Source organism: Xiphophorus maculatus, chromosome 8 (genome assembly GCF_002775205.1).
Source record: "Xiphophorus maculatus strain JP 163 A chromosome 8, X_maculatus-5.0-male, whole genome shotgun sequence".
In the NCBI taxonomy this organism is placed as follows: domain Eukaryota; kingdom Metazoa; phylum Chordata; class Actinopteri; order Cyprinodontiformes; family Poeciliidae; genus Xiphophorus; species Xiphophorus maculatus.
Window position 1 is genome coordinate 26,005,759 of NC_036450.1, and position 18,196 is coordinate 26,023,954.

An 18,196-nucleotide genomic window follows, 5' to 3' on the forward strand; every position below is an offset into this window, starting at 1 on the left:
GGGGCTGGGGCTGGGGCTGGGACTGGGACTGGGACTGGGACTGGGACTGGGGCTGGGGCTGGGACTGGGGCTGGGACTGGGACTGGGACTGGGACTGGGGCTGGGGCTGGGACTGGGGCTGGGACTGGGGCTGGGGCTGGGGCAGGGGCAGGGACTGGGGCAGGGGGTTGTTTGCACTGATCAGATGACATTCAGGATAGTGGACGACATAAATAGCAATTTTCCTCCCAAAATGCTTTGCCTGAGTAGAAGCAGCGTTGCTCGTGTTGCTTGGGTCGCTGTCACTTCTAGAGCAATGCAGGGACTGTAGGCTGTCACAGTGTTTGGCTTCAGAGCATGGCTCAGCTATAAGAAGCACACAGCTAAGCAGCTTCCAGAAGATTTACTCTCAACTTTGTGTCAATGCTTTGATAAAGCGCTATTTTTGATACAGTTACTGGGTTTAAGTTGAAAGAGCAGAACAAGCCTTGTTGATGCTTGTCATTATATTCTTTTGGACACAATACTTTTAGCATGACCTGTTCTAAAAGTTAAAATTGACTCTTTTATGTCTTCATCAGATGTTTGTTTCAGTAGATGTAGACTGGATGAAATGTTGTTCGCTGTATTTTACGACTTAATTCAAAGGATTTTCCTTTTTTAATGCTCCCTAAAGTTGGGGTTTTTGAGTTAGTTGCTTCAGTGGTTTAAATCAGTAAAGGAAACATTTTAAGATTTTTTAATTTAGTACATTTCCAGGATAATCAAAGAACCCATACAGTACACGCAGTAAAATAGTATTATGGATTGTTTTGGGGTTTTCGCTTTTGTCACACTTAACATGATTTAGATCATTAAATAAATTTGAATTTGAGATGAAGATAAACTAAGTGCAAAATTCAGCTTTGAAATGTATTTATTAAGGGATTTAAACTATCCAAATCAAATAATAATATCTGATTAATTAACTGCTAAAACATATTTTTTGAAAATGCACATCCAGACTTTGTTTCTGCCAGGTGCACCTGCTGTCATGTGAACAAATACACATGTTTGTACATGAGCATGATTGACAACACAAAGACACTCCCCTTGGCTTTGATTGGTTGTTTTTAAGATTGTTCATAGAAGTAGAACTCCATCTCTTCACAGTCTCATATTATACTCCCACCACATAGTGACAGTTTTGCAATTATGTAAAAAATATATATTGTTGTTACATGATGTAGCTTGAAGTGAATGAAAACATAAAAATGTACCCAAAAACCAATCGGCATAATTATTTAGTAATTGGGATTCTGAGGGCCAAAGTAGGTGGTTTAGTGAATTTGTAAAGTTCTGGTGTGAGTTATGCTGGCAGCATAGCACGAAGGAAAAAAACCTGAAGGATCTGACAAAGGGTTGACTAACAGGGAGGTGTGTATGCTGGACAGGTGGTTGCTTAGCAGCAAGCATCAGCTGGGGTGGAGGCAAGGAGCTGGAGAGAGCTGAGACAGAAATGATTGATAAACACAAAAGCAGAACCAGACCCAGCAGAGAGATGAACACACAGTTAGCAAGAATGCATAGAAACTAAACCAGAAACCCTGAAACTCCAAACCAGATCAAACCAAAATCCTAAAACAGTTGCCGTGAGGAGTTTTTATGACTTTTTGGCTTAAATTATATCACTTTTAGGTTTAAGTTATTTTCAAGATATATTTGTCATGTTATTTAAGGTTCAAATACATGAACCTCTCTAAACCTACTTCAACCTTTATTTGAAGCAGAAACAGACTGACATCTTTACAGCTGTTTTTTGGGGGGGGGGCCTGGGGGGGTTTCCGGTGCTCATAACAAAGAGAAATAATGTCTTTCCTTTTCCATCAACGGATAAATTCGGATTTCCACCGTAATCAACAGTTTAGAGTTTGTAAAATCTAAATCTGTGCTGAAAGTGTGCAGCCCACTCCCTAGGTGGCAGGTGAAAATAAAAACGGCTGGATGAGATTAAAGAGGAAACGCTTGGTGGCAAAATGTTGATGGCACATAGTCAGGTGAGGTCAGGCACTGGATGAAGCCAGGCCTGTGTGTGAGCAGGGCAGATGTGCTGGCATTAAGTGGCTGCTGACATGCTGTCTAAGCTCTCCAAGACCCTGTTGGAAGCGTCTCTCAGTCTCCCAGCATGCTGAGCAAACACCAGCCAACCTGTCGTTGCTATATGAAAGCAGGAAGGGATTCTTCCATATATGGGCATGATGTGTTCACAGGCACAGATTTAGGTTTAGGTTCCCAAGCTGAAGGCTGACATGTTGCTACTGTCTCTGGCTGAATCCCTGACAAATTACTGAACATTATTTCATTTCATTTATTTTCTTATTTCTTTCACCCAGTCATAAATATGAATAGTTCATGTAACGACTAAGAGAAATAATGAATGAAGTGAGGCAGAAAGAAATATAAACGTATTACTTCTGCACCATATTCACATGAAAATAAAATGAGATATTCAGACTGTTACAAACTTCTGAATGCACAAAAAATAAACCAAGAATCCACAACAAGACATCAGCTTATTCAGCGTCAAATTGCTTCGTCGTGATTATTTCCTAATTTCTCACTTTGTACATATTTCTAAAAATATTTTACTCAGCTCATGAAGTTTCAATAAGTTTAGCTGTATAAATATTGCATTGTGGGATTTCCACTCTCACTTATGACAGCTCTCTTCTGTAAAAGAAAAATCTAAACTACATACAGTACAGACCAAAAGTTTGGACACACCTTCTAATTCAATGGGTTTTCTTTATTTTCATGACTATTTATAAGGCAATAAATCCCACTTATTAACCTGACAGAGCAGGTTGACCTATGAAGTGAAAACCATTTCAGGTGACGACCTCTTGAAGCTCATCAAGAAAATGCAGAGTGTGCAAAGCAGTAATCACAGCAAAAGGTTGTTACTTTGAAGAAACTAGAATATAAGGGCTATTTTCAGTTGTTTTACACTTTTTTGTTTAGTGCATATTTCCACATGTGTTATTCATAGTTTTGATGCCTTCAGTGTGAATCTACAATGTCAATAGTCATGAAAATAAAGGAAAGTCATTGAATTAAAAGGTGTGTCCAAACTTTTGGTCTGTACTGTATGTTTTTCATTTACTACTCTACACTTCCACACAATATGTCAGATATGGAACAAAATGTAACTTATACAAAACATACAATATTTATCATTTAAAAGATTGTTAAAATAGTTTAGGATATTTTACTTTTAGATGATATTTTACATGATTACACAGCTGACCTTATGACAGCTCAATGTCAGCTCTGTTTCCTAATTCATATTTCTGCTCTATGATGGAGCATTAGGACCGTACTTAGAAAAAATTTAAATAAAACTATGAGATTAAAGCCATAGTATTATGAGAATAAATAGCCATACTACTTTCTCATAATATTGTGAGAATAAAGTTGAAATAATACGAGAATAAAGTAATCACATTTTGAGAATAAAATCATACAATTACAATTCTCTTATTCTCTTATTTTTATTATACATTTATTTTCTGATAATGCCCCTAATACTCCGTCGTACTGCCCAACCACAGCGCCTGCAAAGTCAAATTTGTCATTTGTACTCCTAGAGCCAGGATGCTCTGCCCTCCCCAGGATGTTTCTGACTATCCAGGGCAACAGTGACGGTGATACCCTGAGTCAGAGTGTGGCTCCAGAACAGTCGACAGGCCTCATTTTGAAGAAACACGATGATGAGAGATCTGCTGTTTCCCAGTGTGAATAATTTATCTCTCAGGAATAACAAAGATCCAGAAACATATTGATATTCTGGGTATTTCTTCACTTTATTCTCTTCTTCTTCCTCCATGCTGCACTCAGCATAATGAAAACTGCAGCTCTCTGAAAGGAACGCAGTTATTGAGCTGAACAATGATATCAATAGGGACACATGTTTGTTCATGAGGTCCAAGCATCAGATGTAGAGAGGTTTATCGAAATCTTGACACACATTGGTTAATTGTTGGTAACGTTGACCTGTGTGGTGACCTTTACTTACTGTCTGGACTGACTGTTGGTCAGTCCAGACAGTGGGGCCTTCACAAGTCCAGACTTGTGAAGGCCCCACTGGATGGGGTGAAGTCGAACGGTTGACGTAGAGTCATGTGGTTTCGGGACATTCGTTTTCACACACACCGTTTTTTCTGGGCGAAAAAACTGGAAGTTGAGTAGTTGGGGCTGTTGTTCACATAAACAAACACACCCCCAAAATTCTGAGCAATCACACAAAATTTTTGCGTGGAGAAAGGTAAAGTTCACTAGAGGAGCAAGAAAGGGAGGACAAGAGGAGGATGAGAACAAAGTGATGCAATTTTCATCACGCGACTGCGACAATAACTACTGATTTGGCCGGTTGGGCCCGACCATACAGATCCCCTATTAAGTCCTGATGCCGTACATATGTCACGTTCTGCTCCTCTCCTGTCTGGAAGCGCGTGGCTTTAGCTTCAAGTCAGACCATTATTTTTCTGTGCTTAACTTTGTTTGTCAGTCGGAGTATTTTGGGGGATTTTCTTTGTTCTTCGGGGAACTTCGTCGTTCCAGTTGCACAATAAGGAAACCGTTAGGATCTTGAAATTAAAAGTCAACTAAACCCATCATAATCCCTGAAACCTTCTTCATGTGCCCATTATCTCCACGTAAGAGGACAACTAATGAGGCAGGCTTTAGAAGCAGATAGAAAAAAAAACGGAAAAAGAACAACGTTGACCAGGGGGAGGCTGTTTGACTCCACACAGGCCGTCTGCAGATGGATAGTTCCTGAGTCATGCAGTAATGCAGCACGTGTGTTTCCACAGGGAGGGATCACACTTCCACCAAACACAGAGCCAATTCACCGGGCTCCCTACAGTCGGTTCTGTAACCGTAATTCAAGCTTCCTGCCAAAGTAAAGGTTGCTTTTAGGAAGCAAATGAGAGCAGCTTTGGTGACGTCTTGGTTTTCATGTTGACGCACATGAAAACACATGAATCCAGTCTCATACTGGATTCATGAAGGCTGTTTGTGTAAAACATGAGAAGTCAGCTGCCAGGGCTCAGGTTATCTGCAGCATTTCTACCATAACTGGTAGCAGAGGCATCTACCGTGATTAGCTAATAAAATGACCTTTTCTGTTTCATGCACAGTTTTGTAGAAGAAAAACAGCTGAAAATAGCAAACAATATCAGCTTTCTTCACTTCAGGTGCAGTAAAGTTTGAGAAAAAAAAAGACATCAGTTCTCAGCTGTTCGGGATGATTCATATGTTCCCACAGCAGCTCCTGTGTGACTGAATTTTGCTGTTTGAGGGAATCATTGATGATCTTACACAAACTGTCAGTCTGACATGAGTTTTTAATCTCAGTCTGAAAATCTCAGTTTGAAAAAATGATGCTGCAAAAATAAAGATTACACCAACATGAAAATCCAGACTACATCATGTTCTTATTGATTTCTCTTTTAAGCATTGGATTAATATATAGTGTCATCTGTAAATCTCTCCTTGTTTTGTTTGCTTTTGTTTTATTTTTTTCTTGTTCACTTTTTTGGCATTGTAGTTTTATATCACACAATAAAAGAAAACTGTAAAACTAGGATTGCTGCAAATTAATTTCTTTTCTCTTTTCGTTTTAGCTTTTCTTAATATAATATAAGGTTTAAATCGTCTGACAGAGTGAACAGGAAGATAACATGACGATGTTTTAGTTACGACTGTCTTTGGTTCTATAGTCACTTTAGGCTATGAAAACTGCCCCATTTCATCATCAGTTGAAACCAAAGTTATTAAATTCTCTGAAAGATTTAGACCCGTTTCTAGCTGATAGTAGTGATATTATTTTGAAGTTGCCCAGCTAGATTCCTGACTTCTGGAAAAAAAGGCCTTCTTACTCATAGAGCTAAAATTTCTTTCCAAAGAAAAATCATCAAAATATCAGAGGAAACATGTTGAAAGCTGGTCAGGAATTATGAGAATATGTTGATTAATATAATGCATACAAATGATTTCCACTGATTATTGAGAAGAGTAATGATACTTCTGGACATATTTATAAAATTAAAACAGATTCTGTTCTCAAACAGTACCTGTGCGCAGACATTGTACTTGTGTTCATTGCGTTATTTTCATTTTGTGAGATCTCAGTCTGATTTCCTACAGATATGAACTTGTTGATTATACAAAATAACTTTCAGTCTAAGTTAGCCTGGAGGAATGAATGACACCAAGCTCTACAATATCCGAAATGTAGATGCAATGTAGGTTCCGGTGAATAGCAGAGTAAACAGTGTTTTATAGTGTTTGATGTTCTATGATTTCAATAAAAAAAAAAAGACTTACGATTATCTATTATTGATTAATTTTAAGTTTGGCAGAAACAGATAGTGCGTCGTGTGTGTGGTCACCGCTCAGTCGGGAGGTTTCAGAACATCTGTGGGACTTTAGTGAATTTAGACCAGCATCACCAAATACACACTCAGGATCCATCGCATTATTCCACAGTTTGTAGTGACGTCAAATAGTAACAGCTACAAGAAAAATGAGACTATAACCATAATATCGGCCTGATTTCACTGCTTTTTCACCGTCAAACAGTCCTCGTGCTTTTTTGGAATAAATATTGAAATGCTTTATGTGGTCTAATTTCACGGCATTCATCTGATTCTACATCAGAAGGTCTGTAGACTGTAGAGCAGGAGATGAGAGCAAGAGCAAGAAATCCCACCAGAGCCTTTTTCATAAAGCTGTAAAGGTTTTATTACAACGTCTCGACTTTAAACACAAATACAATAAAACACCGATAATGAGATGTTGCGCAGTTAAAATGGATGGAACAATGATTACATAAAAATAAGCCTTTTGCACCACAGATATATCAAGTACAGTAATGACATAATGTAGAAAAATATTTCAAAAGGCGCATGAAAAGGTTGTTTATCTCTGTCTGTTATTTCTAGACTTCAGAACACAGATCCCAGCTGTGCAGCATGTGGATGAAAAAAAAAAACTTGTGATGGAGAAACTACAAGAATTTGTACGGTCAGTTTCTTGCACTGATTTTGAGTTGCACAATGTCGAAACACATACAGTGTGTATCAAAAAATAAACAAACAAACAAACCAAAAAAAAACCTAGTAATGCACCATAAAGACTACATGGTAACAATGTTTCAAATTCATATTAATGAGAGGCAAAAATCTGTAAACATTAAGAATGATGATAATAAAGGATAAATCACCTCTGGCCCAACCAGCCTTTACTTAATCACAGTCCATTCATAGTAAAAGTATGTAATAAGTTAAAGTCAGATGGCTTCATAATACATAACTCATGAATAGCCGAAACAGCACACATTGCAAATTTTGAATATTCCATTTTTACCTTTGTGTGCATTAATGTCCCGTTTTCACCCCAACAACATAAAAAACTCTAAAGAGGAAACAAATCGTAAAAACAACTATGCGATTAGAATACGAAAAGATAAAATTTGCTCTATATATTATAATTTTATATTTGAAAAGTGATCTGCTTTTAATATTTTGGACTTGTGTTAGGTCTGCATTGGAACTGGCCTGTGAATGTACAGTCTGCATTTGTTTCTGTGCAGGTAAGATAGCAACTGCTCACAACCTCTCTGCAAATCACCTCCTTAGAAAATCAAAAAAATAATCAGTCAAACTGTATAAAAGGATCAAACAGTGTGTGTCTGACTGATCCAGTACTTGGTGTTTTATGAGTAACTTATCCTTTAAGCATTAAGTAAGGCACCAGTGCAACTGCTCTGCTAACTGACATGTTGTTTTTGAACACACTCTCTCTGCTGTGCATCTCAGCTCCCTCCATGGCCACGCCCAGGCTGCCAAATGCGTGCAGAAAGATTACTTTATGGAACATGCAAATTTTATGTTATTAGCGCACTCCATCTGGTAATTTGTGGTAAACTGTCCCAGCAGCTGCTGGCACTTCTGCTTCATAAACTCCTGGAACTCCAGACAAAGTCAAAACAAGGTAGACACATGTTGCTTTTTTCCTGGGAATAACAGTCCCTCAATCTGATCACAGTGGCACCTTAATCCTTAAAGAGTTGGATCAATTTATGTCCCGTTACTTCATCAAATGATGAGATGAAGACAGAACTAACGGCCAAAACGCACATCACATCTGAATCACCAAAAGATAATAAAGCCCATTCATGTTCAATCATTTGGAATTCTATTCCAGTCTAAAGCAAAGTGTTCAAGCAAATGACTAAAGGGGCAGTTTTATGTAAAAATCTACTTTTTTGAACTTTACATCATGTTATAATGTTATTCCTTCATCAAAAACATACCTGGGGTGTCATTTTAATTCATTCATGCATGATTGAAAAAGAAAATCCTTTAATCTCCATGGCAACCATTCAGCTGCGCAAGATGCCTGGGTGGACCTAGCCCTGCCTTTGGGACACAGCTCTTCCTCTGAGCTGCAGTTTCCAAATTTCCACCTGCAACTCCCATCCCTCAGCTCCTTCAGACTAGCCAGCAGAAATTAGCAAACACCTGGTAGAACTGCACATCTGCTGAGCTCATTATAGGAGCTACATCTCAGTGAAACGCAGGTAAAACGTTGTTAAAGGATTAACAGAGGAGCCATGTTGTGATGACTTCCTGGCGGAGTTTCCGAAAGAGCAAGAGTTTTTAAAAAAAACAAAAAACAACCCAATTTCAAGGCGTTAAATTATCCATCCATCCATTTTCTGTTCACCCTTTGTCCCTAATGGGGTCGGGAGGGTTGCTGGTGCCTATCTCCAGCTACGTTCCAGGTGAGAGGCGGGGTCACCCTGGACAGGTCGCCAGTCTGTCGCAAGGCAACACAGAGACATACAGGACAAACAGCCATGCACACAGGGAGAATTTAGAGAGACCAATGTGGGAGGAAGCCGGAGTACCCAGAGAGAACCCATGCATGCACAGGGAGAACATGCAAACTCCATGCAGAAAGACTCTGGCCAGGAATCGAACCCAGGACCTTCTTGCTGCAAGGCAACAGTGCTACCAACTGCGCCACTGTGCCACTGTGCAGCCCACGTTAAATTACAAAAGTCAAATTTCTTTTAGGTCATATTTGATATATTGAGCTTTTTTATAAAAAACTGAAGGCAACACAGTTATTTGAATGTGCCTGGAAAATACATAATGCTGCCCCTTTAAATGATGACGTACACCAATCTGGCATAACATTATGACATGCTTGCCTAACAGTGTGTCCGTCCCCCTTTTCCTGACAGAACACCTTTGACCAGAGGACTGTTGGATCCCTCTGGACCACAGAGGTGTGCTGTGATGTCCTGCACACTCAGCAGGTGTCAGAAGTGGAGAACAACCTTTCCATTTGTCCAGCACAACCTGCAGATGCTCAGTTCTATGGAGATCTGGGGAATTTGGAGGCCAAGTCAACAACATACATTTATTGTTGCGTGACTGAAGCTGTTCTATTGTTGCTGTATGCCAGGGTGCATTGTGCTGCTGTAAGGACCCAAAGTCATCTGGGAAAACCGTTTCCAACCTGCCTGTTGGATTGGACTGAAACACTCCTCGTCTAGCCATCACTTTGAATATTAGTGGTTCATATGCTATGCAGTCTTTCTGGTACTAGTAATGTAATTTATATTGACCACATTCAAAACTTCATAACAAAAATGGTAGTTTCTTGGTGTGCTTATACAAAAATTGTGTTTTCTTGCTCTATAAAAGGTAGAGTCCTCTCATCCACATACAAAACCCTCTGCGATGTTGTGACATATTTAGCAAAGTGTTCTCAGCATGAACATTTTCTAAAACCTAAAGCAACAAGAAAGAGTGTCAATGACTCACGTTTTGCGACGTTGTATGAAAACTGAGACAATCGCTGAGTTAAGAAAAAAAATGAATCAGTCCCAAGTGTTACAGTTAATATCCTATTGTTTTTTTTTTTTTTGCTTGTTTTTTTTTTTTGAAGAAAATAAATGTTGGCACATCTCACATGTTGTTCTTGTGAGATCCATCAATAGACAGGCGATCTAACAACATTGCTTCTGTCTACCGATGCCAGCGGACCAACAAGGCCAGTCTGCATTGATCTGTTGCCGTCACAATTCTCGAACAAAACCTCAAACTCATTCAGTGACTGGGCTGATCCCCCTGGTTCGCGTGCTTCTTCTGCCTGAACAGCTGCTGAACTTGGGCCTGGAAGGGGCTCCAGAGGCTCTGCAGGATGCCGGAGCTCTGCTCCTGCTCCTGGGTCTGACTGGCCTTCTGTTGGCCGTTGGTGTGATGGACGTGGTTCCTCTTTTGCTCTTCCCTCTTGTTGCCATAGTGCTCAACAATCATTGACTGGTGGTAGGTCGCAGCTGAGAGAGACAGATAAAAAGTGTCAGCAGGATAACCGCTGCAGGCGTTCAGTCCCGTTCAGAGCTCACTTACGACTCATGCAGGTGATTTTGGGCGTCTCCCACTGGCCGCTGGCGCAGCAGCGGACGGTCGGGGTGTGTCTCTGGATGAAGCCCTTTTTGCAGTGATATCGGACCAGGGAGTTGATCTCATAGCGGGGCTTCTTTGCTCCAAACACTTCGGCGTGCTTCACTAAAGGCGGCTGGCTGCAGGCCACTGGGCGGTGAGAAACAGAGAGCGGCTAGAGCGACGGACACGTTCTGTCATCGGCAATGGACGGTGCAGCCACGGCTAAACACAACTCATAAACAATCTTATATGTAAGTTGGAGAGAGATAAAATTAACCAGTATGAACTACTGGGTGTTCAGTCATTCTCCCATTCATGGTGGTGAGCTACATTGTAGCCACAGCTGTGGATACAATGGTATCAAAAGTATCAATATTTTATATCTTGGCATCAGGGAGAATATCTGGAAGCAAGGAAGGCTTCCAGCATCTGAGAGCAAAAATAAAGTTTGCTGTCAAATTATAAATATATGCTACATGTTCTAACTTTAGTTTCACTATTTACACAGCAAAAACACAAAATCTCTTTTGTGTTTTTACACACAAAAAACCCACAGTCTATTTCTATAGAATAGACTTGTAGACTATTTACTAGTGCAAATAACTGGTGTTATTTTAGTACACTTAAAATAAGACAAAGCTAACTTCAAAGTAAGTACAGGAGGTTGTTTTAAGTTAATAATTCTTTAACATTAATGAAACAGTACTTGTTCCACTGTCAGGTAATTTCACTTTTAAGATGGGAAAAATGTCTTCTTATAAGTAAAATAACTTGCCAATGGAACTAGTAACTTCTTTTCATCAACATTGAGGAATTACTGACTTATAACCAGCTCATATTTCTCCCTGAAAAACTATTTTGTAAGTCAATTTGTAATATATTTACTCTAAAAACTAGACCAAAAACACTAAATACAATTTTGAGGTTTTGTAGCGTAGACAGCGTACCACGCTCTGTGCCTGCGCTCTGACACCAGGGTGCGCTACAGAAAGACGTTCAGAGTAGTTCTGAACAATGAGGGAACTGAAAGGTTTGACATGCGGGTTGGAGCCCACCTGTTCCCTTCTTGCAGGTGAAGGTCAGGTGGTAATTGCAGGGCACGTCGTTCCACTGGCCCCCCTCATGCCAGATCATCACCACGCAGTCCTCCCCCGACTGGAAGAAGCTGTCCGGCTGGTTGGGCCTCCAGTTGTCATATTGCTGCCGGAACACGTTTCATTTTAGTGACAAACAGTCAAACAATAATCAGACGCTCAAATATCACTTCAGTTATACTCAGGTTGGACCTTTGAAATTCAGACCTTGTGTCTTGTACCTGCTCCTTTTCGAGCAAATTATGGAAAATTGCATGCACTGGGCATGATCATTTGTTTTATTATTAGTTTGTTTTTTTCCTTGTTTTTACTTTTTGTCTCTTCAAAATAAATAAATAAATAAAATGTCCAACAATGTAAAAATGTTGACTTTTGAAACTGAAACATCTCCCTGGATTTTTTTCTAGACATTTTCTGAGATTAATAAAAAAAAATTTCAGGGGGTTCTTTCTAGCAAATTTTCAACTTTTCAAACTCAGACATTTCCAAGTGTTATAGTTAAAAATGTCTCTGTTTTGGGTGAAAATGTACTCCTCTTTAATTCCCTACATCGGTCCTAATATGCTGTTGCGATTATTTATTTTCCAGTAATTTCTCGCAGGCTCATTTTTCTTAGAACCGTCTAAGTGGAAAAAGGTCAGCATCAGATTCTTTCCTGATTCTGCTAACCATCCTTAATGAATGAAAGAAAAAGGTACAAAATGTACCCAGAAGCTTAATGAGTAAATGAAAACTGGAAGTTATTGCATAGTAACCGCTCTCTAACATCTGCAGACTCATGCAGGACAGAAGCTGCAAAACACCAGCAGCTCACCAGGAGCTGGATGTATTTCACTGAGCCACCAGATGGTGGCACTGGCAAAATAACCCATAGATCAGGGGTGGAGAAGCTGAAGCCTCATGGAGGTTGGATTAAACATCCAAACAAAAAGGGTCCTGTGGTTTGGTTCAGATGGCGTTGGTAGAAGAAGTGAAGCTGCAGGTTTAACGTCTCTGGGTGTGTCCGCTTCCTCAATGATGACGCATCAAAACAACATTTTTCTTGTTGCTCCCATCAACTAATCCGGCCCACATGCAGCCCATTTCTCCCAGAACACACACATGTGCAGCACACACACGTGTGCACCCCTGTTCAGGTTCCATGTCAAACAAACACAGGTCTGCAGGTCTGCCGTCAGGGCCTCCGTGTGTCACGGTGTTGGTAAGTCATCTGTGTAGCAAATATTTTACCGTAACTCAGCAGAGGATGGACTGTCTTATGGTAAGGTAAAAAAAAGAAAAAAAAGTGAACGTTTTAAATTCTGAAACTGCTGCTGCGTGCAGCAATCTGCAGAACTGTGAAGAAAGAAAATCTCTCCAGAGTACGTGTGTTTACATGATGGTTAATGTGCTAGCTGCTTATAAAAGTCATTTACATCAAATTTCTGTTTCTCCAGCATGTGATCTGTTTGTGTTTGTGTGTGTGTGTGTGTGTGCGTGTGTGTGTGTGTGTGTGTGTGTGTGTGTGTGTGCGTGTGTGTGTGTGTGTGTGTGTGTGTGTGTGTGTGTGTGCGTGCGTGCGTGCGTGCGTGCGTGCGTGCGTGCGTGCGTGCGTGCGTGCGTGCGTGCGTGCGTGCGTGTGTGTGTGCGTGTGTGTGTGTGTGTGTGTGTGTGTGTGTGTGTGTGTGTGTGTGCGTGTGTGTGTGTGTGTGTGTGTGTTTGTGTGTGTGTTTTACAGCTGTAATCAGTAGATTGAACAGTATCTGATCACCTTTACCTAAACATCCTGAGGCGCTTTGGATTTCTGGAGCAGAAAATCCGTATTAGATTCAGATTAACTGCCTGTCAGAAGCAGAATCAGCTAATTGCTTCAGCCTGCTGCACTATGAACAGTTGATTGTTACGATGTGCTTTCCCTGTGCGCAGTGCACCTCAGTCTGCAACAAAAAGAGAAAAAAAAACCAAGGCGCAACTAATGATTAAGAGTATTTATTTTAGTGGTAAAGGGGCAGTATTATGTATTTTCCAGCCACACAGTGTGGCTTTATATCGCAATCAAGTAACTTTGTTACCTTCAGTTGTTACAAAAATGTTGCAAATATAACTTAAAAGAAATTTGACTTTGTAATTTAACGTTTTCAAATTGGGCCTATGTCTCTAAGAAACTCCTACTTTTTCCAACACTCCACCTCCAGGAAGTCATCACAATATGGCTCCTCTATTAACCCTTCAACAATGTTTTTACAGTGTTGCTCTGAGTTGTAGCTCCTATGATGAGCTCAGCAGATGTGCAGTTCCACCAGGTGTTTGCTAATTGCTGCAGACTAGTCTGAAGGAGCGGCTCTGCGAGGAGGAAGGTTGGAAGCTGCGGCTCCAAAGAGGAGTTTTGTCCTCCTAGGCGGGGCTAGGTCCACCCAGGTGTTCTGCTCAGCTGAATGGTTTTCCCGGGAGAGTAAAAGATTTCTCAAACATACATGAAAAATAATCAAGGCAACACTCCAGGTATGTTTTTGATGAGGGGATTACATTACAACACGAAAAAAGTCAATTTCACTCAATATTGCCCCTTTAAGTTTTTTGTTTCAACTATTTGATAATTCGACCCTTTTTCACTGCTAATAAAAAAACAAATTGGACGTTTGCTCGATCTGGTCCACTCGGATCATTGAACCCATCACCTGCCATCATCGGCTCACCATTGGATTCCCGTCGGTCCACCTGAAGTCTCTCTCAAACATTCGGTCATTCAGGCCGATCCACTGGTAGTCACTGCCCAGACCTGCAGATGGACGGACGGCCTGGTCAGTGAAGCGGAAGAAGCAGCGCAGCTCTTCCTGCGACAGACTCACGGTTGACAAAGATCTGCTCCTCCCGCGACAGGATGCTGGTCAGGTGGCCGCCATGCAGACGACACTCCCTCTCCGCAGCGTCCCACGTCCGCCGGTGTTTGAAGTATTTGTAGCAGTGGGACTGAAACTTGGCCCAGCCGAACCCACACACCTCGGTGTCTGCACACACAGAAACACAGCATGCTAAACACACAGCGAAAGGCCACAAACGCACACAGTTCTTATAATGCTAGTAGGATTATGAATTCTCCATCTTGTGCTTGCATCCTCGATATAGTTTAGATGCGTTTCATCATTTACTTAGCAGTATTGTATTTGATTTGTTTTCTTCATTATTATTTGTGTTTGTCAGTTAGCCACTTGGCTACAGTCTCATGTATTTACAAAAAATTTTCATTAATATGCATTGTTGCAATTTTAAAAATAAACTGAGCTGAATTACTATACAGTACAAGCAGAGGATGCTGCTCACGTTGCATGAATCAAAACGGTTTTATTCTGTCGAATGCTCAGACTGTCCTGTTTATCATGGGGCTAAACCAGTCATTATCTTCAATAATGATGATTAGTGATTAATTATCGCTAATCATCACGATTATTGATTAGTCTTATTAATCACAGCCCTAGATAGCGTTTAATCAGCTTAATTATTTTAATCCACTGACAACACAAGATCAAATATAAAGGATCAAAGATATGAAATATTAAAGAGGTGCAACAAAACACTATTTCATCAACGGAGGGATTTCATTTTTTTCTCTCTCACATAAAAAGACGTGACATTTAACTTATCCATATAATGACAAGTTAAATGTAAATGTATGCTAAACAATTAGCTTTTGAATAAGACCGTTTTCAACCATATTTGTGTTTTTTATTCTTCTTTTTTTTCTGCCACAAATATAAAGAACAAATTGACAATCGTCCAACAAGTAATCATTCCATGATTGATTGAATCATCCATGAGTCAGGGTTGCCTTAGTTGACCAGCTCAAAGTAATGTCATGTCACGAAAAGGAAGTGAATGTAGTGAGTCAACGACACAACGCAAGTAACTGTCGCTACGTGTTCGTCCAGGAGAGCAAACGCTGAAAGTCAATGACTCAGTGCAACCTGATGGGTTTCCTAGAAACTTTTTCAACTTTGAATAATTAACTGAGCCTGATAACTGGGACCAACTGGAATATCTGTGGACTGAACTGAAATGACTTTTTCATAAAACGCCTCGAGGCGACATTCGTTGTGAATTGCCGCTATATAAATAAACTAAACTGAATGTCAACATTTTTTTTTTTTTTTTTACAAAAACTGTCTTTTTTGCAACAGAAAAAGTCAAACAGCAGCTCTGCTCACCCATCACTGAAACCAAACTTTGGTGAAACGTCAACCTCCGGCTGAGCACAGTTGTGGAGACGTTGCGTAAGAACGCCACCATGAACGGGCGCAGTAATCAGAGGCACGGAGGGTCCAGCCGAGCGTGTGTGTGATGGCTTTGTTTTGCTTTTTTCAGTCAGGCTGTGTAAATGAGGGAGTTGAGCTGGAGCCACGCTGCCTTAACAATAACCTCCAGCTGACAGAGACAAAAGCTTTCATTTGTTTTCTCAGACTCAGTTGTTGCGGCAGCCAGATCGATGCTGAAGTCCAGCTGGGGGAATAACCCTCATACACACACACACACACGCACACACACACACCCACACACCTCACCCCCCCAACTCACTGAAGGAGTTCAGTAACGCACAGTTGGACTTCATTAACCCTCACAAATATCCCGTTGTGTGCAGGTCAAGCACACAGACAGGCACATTTAGCTCCATGTACAATGACTCAGAGTCAGCGCTCTGCTTTGTTGGCCTCAGCAAACAAAGCCTGTTTTGTGTCACTGGCTTCAGGATAATGTGAATGCCAATAAAAATCGCAATGGAAAGTTGCTGTCAAGGCTTGGTGGTTTCAGCCTTCATCAGTCCACTTCGTCCTAATGGCTCCTCTGTGCAGCCACCTGGAGGCTCAGGTGAGGCCTGGAGCGCCGCCCTCCGCTTGAGGCCGTGTGAGATGAGCTGCGCCGTTCGGACGTGTTGCGGCGCGGGGGTCACAGGAGGTCAGCCTAGAACACGTCCTCGTCTCCTGCATCCAGGAGACGAGGTGGGAGGCACCATGTGGCAGGAATGGGTCGGTGCCAAGCAGCTGCAAAAGCTTTCTGCTAGAATAATAGAGCAATTATCTGTTTTGTTTTATTTTTTTTTTACTTCCTGATCCTTTCCGCTATGAGAACTCCACAAGAGGACATCTGTGTCCCTGTCGCTGTGTCCACCACCGTCTGGACGCAACGAGGAGGAAATTGGAAGCTTCATCTAACGCTACACGCAGCATGCTGCACATTTATCTTGCAAATGGATAAACTGTGCAGACAAACAATTTGAGGCTGGGGATTCCCCCCCCCACCCCAACTCCTCCACCCACAGCTCATAATGAAATGGGAAGCAGTGTAAATAATGAGGGCTTCAACAATACGCCCAGCTCACGAGACGAGAAGATGCTACATGATGTTTGGTTCATGAGAATGAGATGAGACGAGATTTCACTTGAGCTCCTCACGCTCTGAACGCTGCGGTGCAGCTAATACATGACTTTTCACCAATGGGTTTTGAAAAGCTGGACAGCAGAGTGATGAAGAGGAGCGGACAAGCCAGGTGTGAGACAAGTGAGTGTGAGGCTGTTCACCTCTGACTCTGTAGACAAAACCTTTCGTGGTTTTAGTGTGAAGCGGCAGGAGGAAGATAAAACAGCCATCAATGGCTTTAATTTTCTTCTTAATGAGCCATTTCACAGGCACTGTTCAGAAAAAGCATTTACGGTAAGTATTCAAGTTACAGCCGGTATGAATTTCATTAAAAGCTTTAAAAAATGTGTAAATAGGTCATGTTACAATGTCTTATAGACAAGTGTGGCCAACAGACTGTTTTTTTTGTTTGTTTTCGAAGTTAGTGGGTGTGGCTTCAATTCAAGTGACATCAATAGTCCAGAAATTACAATACTTAGTTTTTCAGAAGCTTTACATTTTAGCTTCAATATTATTGAATAAATAATGACATAGTAAAGATTGTGCTTTGTATATTTCTACATGAGGTTAAATTCAAATGTTTGTTCAAATAGGCTTGTTGTTTTTTTGTCCCATGACCATAGTCTGGTTCTTTTACAGCAAATCTTGAGATACCAGCAACAACAATTTGCTTCAAAAGATTGCATACCTAACTTTTGAAAAATACATGCACCTTTCCCCCAGATGTGAATCAAATGACTTTAAGCTCTGCTTTTAAGTTAGATAACTTCTTAGCCTGCAGTTTCACAAATTACTTTAGATTAGAAGTTGCACGAACAATCCTTTTACCTCGAGATATAATAAGCTGGCTCATAAATTGAAGAAAGAATGCAACTGGCCTGCCTGAAATTAGTCCAGTGTTCCACATACTCAAGCTTATCATCTTTTTAAATTTACTCAGTGCTCATTAGAAATCAGAATAACTCTTGTGGCTGAAAACCAGCCGTCAGTTCTGGAAAATCCGAATCTCAAGCGCCTCTTGAGACCTCGTCCAAACCTGGATGGGAGGCTGAGTAATGACAGAAGAATTGGACGGCAGGCTGAAACTAATCTGCAGAGGAGCCGACGCCCGGTGCTGGAGATTGTCCAGCTGCACTCGCAAATGTGTGCACAGCTCATGCAGACCGATAGACAAGTTGGACTTAAGTGCATGTGCTCATCGGCGTGTGGCAGAAAGCTGGAATCGAACCC

The 18,196-nt window shown here is 41.0% G+C and overlaps 1 protein-coding gene across 1 annotated transcript in view; it reads right to left on the minus strand.

The window, feature by feature from the left end:
• Positions 1–9,045: 9,045 nt before the first annotated feature.
• The window catches only part of LOC102226431 (versican core protein-like), a 32,184-nt gene continuing 23,033 nt past the window's right edge, over positions 9,046–18,196 (minus strand). Inside the window, exons 13-17 of the mRNA XM_023338456.1 lie at positions 14,407–14,565; positions 14,254–14,336; positions 11,540–11,684; positions 10,449–10,631; positions 9,046–10,375 (exon numbers count right to left, since the gene is read on the minus strand). Coding sequence (XP_023194224.1) covers positions 10,146–10,375; positions 10,449–10,631; positions 11,540–11,684; positions 14,254–14,336; positions 14,407–14,565 — 800 coding nt within the window. The 3' untranslated portion in view covers positions 9,046–10,145. The remainder of the gene's footprint in view (positions 10,376–10,448; positions 10,632–11,539; positions 11,685–14,253; positions 14,337–14,406; positions 14,566–18,196) is intronic.